At 39.0% G+C, this 5,672-nt stretch overlaps 1 protein-coding gene across 1 annotated transcript in view; it reads left to right on the forward strand.

Moving 5' to 3' along the window:
* Positions 1-2,318: 2,318 nt before the first annotated feature.
* Positions 2,319-5,672, forward strand: part of piwil2 (piwi-like RNA-mediated gene silencing 2) — a 16,860-nt gene continuing 13,506 nt past the window's right edge. Inside the window, exons 1-3 of the mRNA XM_007557045.2 lie at positions 2,319-2,430; positions 4,485-4,895; positions 4,976-5,069. Of these exons, the coding sequence (XP_007557107.1) occupies positions 4,485-4,895; positions 4,976-5,069 (505 nt within the window). The 5' untranslated portion in view covers positions 2,319-2,430. The remainder of the gene's footprint in view (positions 2,431-4,484; positions 4,896-4,975; positions 5,070-5,672) is intronic.

The raw sequence follows: 5,672 nt of genomic DNA on the forward strand, positions 1-5,672 counted from the left end.
AATTCAAACATGCAGCATTAGACATGGCAGTCGGACACAGATGAGCATAATGTGAGGAGTCAGTGAGGTGCGGTTCAACATCTATTAATGTGGGTTATGGCTAAAGGCAGATAAATGAGGATCGCCTCTCCATAGGCCAGGAGTGAGACACACATGGGTTATCTTGTTTTCTTGGCAGCAAATTGCGGCTTTCCGAACATGACCTTAACAAAATGACACATTCAGGCACCGGGCCACAAGCTAGGGTACAACCAGGTAATTTCATCATGACAACGAAATGTAAGTGAGGAGCTGAAGAGAAAAACACAGTTGTTTTAGAAGTGGCTAGCAACAGAAAGAGAGTCCTCTTCTGTTCATAGATTGTTTTTCTTTCAGGTGTTGTACGTAGGTGACCACAGGAGTCGTCTCATTCTCTGTCTTTTTAAACCATCCATCCCTTTTATCTAACACGGTTAACCTTGCAGGGTCAAGAGGGGGCCTGGTGCCTATCTCCAGCGGTCATTGGATGAGAGGCGGGGTACAGAGACAGACAGGATAAATAACCATGCTCACACACACACACACACACACACACTCACAACTACAACTTTTTAGAGAGACCAATTAACATGCAACCTCCACACAGAAAAACCACAGGCCAGGATACAAAACCAAGATTTTCTACTGCAAGGCAACAGTACCACCAACTGCACCACTGTGCAGCCCAAACCCTGCTTGCCTCAACATCAACTCTACATCAAAGCACCTCCTGAAGTGGTAACGCTTGAAAATTAACTTAGCACAAATTGTTTGCAGAGAAACTGACAGTATCACACTAAGGAGCTTGAGTGTATACACAAACTGAAAAAATAAGAGTCAACTTGTGAAATTCTGAGTAATCCTTGAAAACTGTATCAGTATCAAAGTCAGTGAAGAAAAAGAGATTTCCAGCACCTGTTCTTATCCGAACTGGTCACAAAAACATGCCAAAGTCAATCCCATGTTAAAAATCAGTTTGACTACAACAGCTGTCAAATACAAATAAGTTAAATATTCATATATTGTTGGTAAAATAGTATCATGGTGTGTATTTTAGTGGCTGTCAAGAGGTTTTTCAATCAGAGTTTGAATGGATCTAATTAATCTAAGTGCCAGAGATGAAAGTTATTTCCAAACTGCGGCTTGAATATTTGTGAATAAACAGTGCAGAAGTAAATGAATAATAAAAGTATGCATGTGTGTATATCAAACAAATTCTTTCACATGAAAATGCTGCCATAATTATAATAAGCAAGTGTAGAACTGTGTGAATGGTCACTTGCAGGCTCAGAAACATGACCAGGATTCAGCAACTAAAGCAAAACACCTTTCCTTGCAAGCAGCTGAAGACTTTTGGAATTTTTCAAAAATAACTTTTGATTTGGAAAACTATAATGTGACTGGCTGTTTCACAATTTACTCTATTTAATGTATTTACAATTAGGGAACTTTTCCAGAGGTTTACTATTTTCAAGTTACGCACATATATGAAACAATCTAAAAGTAGAATTACTGACATCTCTCTATTAGGACCAGCTGGAGAACATTGTAAATCAGGGGTGTCCACAAAATGTTTTTTTCAGGTGGGTCAAAGTTGACAGGTCAAAACTGCTTGCAGAATGAAAAAAAAGGGGGAAAATAAAATCAAGCAATTAAAGTTGTCTGATTTTGTTGTTTGTTGTTGAAAACAGATATTATTCATTTTAGGTCTATGAATGTAAATGATTTTGCACATTTGGTGTATTAAAATGAAGGCAACAAGTGTTCAGTTTTTGATTGTACAAATTTATTCTGTTGATTTGAGTCACTTTCTTTAAAAAACACTTGCTATATTCTGCCAAGTTGAATGAATTAAATAAAAGCTGATTTGGGTCTAGCAAAGTCAGATTTTCAGTTAAAGTCTCTAAATACATGTGGTTCTACTTATGAAAGCTTGGTTATAAAAAAGACAAATACTTTGTGTTATACATTTTTTAAAAAAATAATTGTTGGTAAACATTTTACCCTGTTAAAAATAAATAGTTTGGACAGGCCAGATTTATAACATTCTTGAACTGCAGTTGGTGGGCCACCCAAAATCACTCCACTGGCCTATAATGGCCGCACTTTGTTCACCCCTGTTGTAGATAGAAAACTCATTTTGCATGTTCTCAAACCCACAAAAACAAATTCTTTTCAGGTTGCACCGGTGTTGTCCACTAGGGGGCAACAGAGGACTTTATTAAAAAATTAGATTGACAGATAGCGTAAACCAATGCCTTACTGTAAAATGTTTGAGTGAACCAATAGGATATCAGGTGGGCGGATCCAACAGAACGCGAGACGATCGAGTCTGTCAGATTGAACAGGGCCTAATTGAACACCTGGTAAAACGGAGCGGAAAATACACTTACTCGGATTTCCCATATTACTGTAAGTTTTTGAAAGTAATTGTAATATCTATGTGTGTTGAAATGCTTAAAGTGTAGCCCGAATCTCGTCCACATGTAATTTCAAGAGGTTAAGGGCGTGTTTAGACTTGTTCTTTTACACGTGGATAGGTTAGCTAGCGGATGTAAATTTTCTCTTTGTCGAAGTGGAAAATTCCCAGTTTTGGGGATTTTGTTTTACTTTTCTGATTTAAAAAACTAGTTTGTTCCATACGACATTTGTCTCATTCACTAGATAATAAGACTATAATGTGTGAAATCTGAATGTAAAGGTTTTTAATAGTTCAGCAATTCGGCGCCTTCCTGTCTGGCTAATTAATATTAAGGGTTTCAGAACAGATATTGTAGCAAAAATTGCTCTTTTTTGTTAAACCAGTCAAATATGAATCAAGGTTTATCTAATTTTTCCAGTTTCGCAGCACAAAAGTAATTTAGATAAACTATTAAATGTTATAATTTAAATGAGAAAACAAATTGATATGTGGCCCCGTTTAGACCGCTCTCCATTTCCTGAGTTTACCGTTCTCCATGCGCTCAGGAAGCTCGCGGAACAAGGAAGGAACGTAAGCCTTCACATCGAATGAAATAAATAGTTTTGCGTTCATTACTGTTTGGCAAGTTTTGCATTAATTTTGCTGTAAGCACACGGTAATTCATGTACCACTTGCGACCTCATAATATTCCCCCGTTTTCCCTCCTTGCGTGGTTTACATTGCGGGGGCTTTCCATTCGTGGGATGTGGGGTTATAACTTATGAGCTCGACTGTCAGACTCATAAGTTTAATTGCTCACGTGACCCCATTTTTTTTTTAGGGGAAAGCGGCATCAAATGCCCCCATTTGACTCCGTTTCTTCACTTTCCCTGCTGTCATCTTCATCTCTTTCTGGAATAATTGTTTCTGTAATAATTTTGCCAGTTTTTAGAAGTTTCTACATGCCTGTGGAAGACTGATCCTGCCAAAATTGGTAATAAAAAGAGAAATCAATAAATTGCTAGATAAAATAATTAATGAGGAAAACTGCATCCAAGAAATACAAAATGAGAACTTTACTTACAGCTTAGATCTTGATTATTACCAGTAGGAGAGAAGCTGACTCTGAATGTGGACCCACCAGGCTCCCATCCAATACTCTTACCCTTTTGTCACTTTACCGCAAAAAAAGAGGCAAAAAAGAACATGAGAAAAAAAAGAAGAAATCTGTAAATAAATGGAGAATGGAGTGAACAGGAAAGAAAAAAAATGCAGAGGAAATAGAGAAAATAAATGTATGATGAAAAAAGTGACAGTAAATATTAAATTCATACAGAATATTGGGGGGAAATTAGAAAATAAAGGAAACTAAAATAAGATTATAGAGAAAAAAGAAAACTTAATGAGTGTTAAATTATTACTGTTAAAAATGTTAAATTCTGTTCATCACACTGTATAATCAATTAAGTAGAGAAAGTGTTTTTGTTTTTTTTTGTTTTTTTTTTTTGATGAAATATTTGCCACATGAATTACTTTATCAAGACCACTACTAAATATATTTGCACCAATCAGTTGGCCAGAGATCTAAATCTGCCAAATTTCCCCTGTCTGGCTCTGACCTGGCATCAACAATCAGCATTTGACCTGGCAGTCACTCAAGTAGCCCGCCATGTTTTGAGTTAAAAAAAAAAGGGCTAAAGTTGACAGGAAATTTGAAAATATCACTTGATAATCATGTGTTATGAAAGATTGGAAGACTAATATCTGAACACCAACTATAAAGTCTTAAAAAATAAAAACTGATAAAAAACTTAAATAAAGCAATGATTAGCCTGGTGGGGACAAAGGTTAAGCCTGGTGGCCCGCCAGGCTTATAATACACTGAAGGAAACCCTGAATAATAATTTTATCACAGTAAACATTAAATCCAATATTTGTCCATTCCAACCCTTTTGATGCATTATATTGAGACATATTTGGATTTGGCCTTTTTTTCCTAAGGGACATATTTAGTTTGAAATAATTTCTCACCTTTCTTGACCACAAAATCTTTTCCATTAAATAGATGGATCCAAGAAAACCCCCTGACCTCAGTGACAACGCAGGCTTCCAAATGCTGGGACGCGGACGAGGACTCCAGCCTGTGGAAATGGCTGTAGGACGTAGTAGAGGGCTGCTGCTTTCTGCAGAAGGGCTGGGGTTAGGACGAGCCAGGGGTTTCTTGCCCCCTGGTGATATCCCTGCAGGACGAGGAGTGCTGCCGCCCTCCACTGCGCCAGGCAGAGGGCTGCTGGTGCAGCCTGACGAGGTGGGAGTCGGCCGAGCCAGAGGCCTTCTGCTCCCATCAGCTGAACCCGGGGTCGGGGTCAGCCGAGGAGCAGTCCTGCCTAGACTGGAGCAACAACATGAACAGAAGCACATGTTAGAAACACCTCCAGCCCCAGCAGGAGACCCTGCTGTTCCACGAGGAGAAGAGGTTGGCGAATTTCTCAATTAAATGTTTTTCATAAAATCAGATTTGCTTCAATGGTAACTGAGGTTTCTGTTCTCTTACAGGTTTGCGCGCCGCCCTGTGGTCAGGGGTCAACGCTGGTGTCCATGTTTAGAGGAATGGGTGTGACTTCCTGGGGAAGAGGAACTCCAGCAGTGGGTCAGTACTACAAGACTTTGAAAAAAGGATACATTAGTACAAAAACCCTGATATACCGTATTTTCCACACTATAAGGCGCACCTAAAAACCTTCAATTTCCTCAAAAGCCGACAGTGAGCCTTATAATCTGGTGCGCCTTATATATGGACCAATATTGAGCCACAACAGGTCCAGCAACGGACCTTACCACAGGGGCCGCGTTTCATTGGCTAATGCCCATTTTACGTCACAGCGCAGCTACCACACGCCTGACCGTCTCACAAACACAAGCCACAGTAGTAAACACATGCTAATGTACATTGTGGACTAGCAGACCGGCAGAAAGTTTTTGCGTCAGGACTCGAAAAAGAATGGTTCTCCACTCTCAGTGGGGAATCTGTACAGGCGATGTCAGGCATCCTGATCATATTTGTGAAACTAAAATTCACAGATTTCCAAAATCTGAAACGGAATGCCTTGCTTGGATCAAAGCTTGTGCACGACCGCATTTGCAGCTAAACCCTCGTAGGATCAATAAGAACAAAGGAGTGTGTGCTGGTGTAAATATTATTGATTTGTGTTTAGTGAATGAAAAAAAGAAAGTCAATAATTAATACATCCAT

Source organism: Poecilia formosa, unplaced genomic scaffold, assembly GCF_000485575.1.
Source record: "Poecilia formosa unplaced genomic scaffold, Poecilia_formosa-5.1.2 Scaffold82, whole genome shotgun sequence".
NCBI classification, from domain to species: domain Eukaryota; kingdom Metazoa; phylum Chordata; class Actinopteri; order Cyprinodontiformes; family Poeciliidae; genus Poecilia; species Poecilia formosa.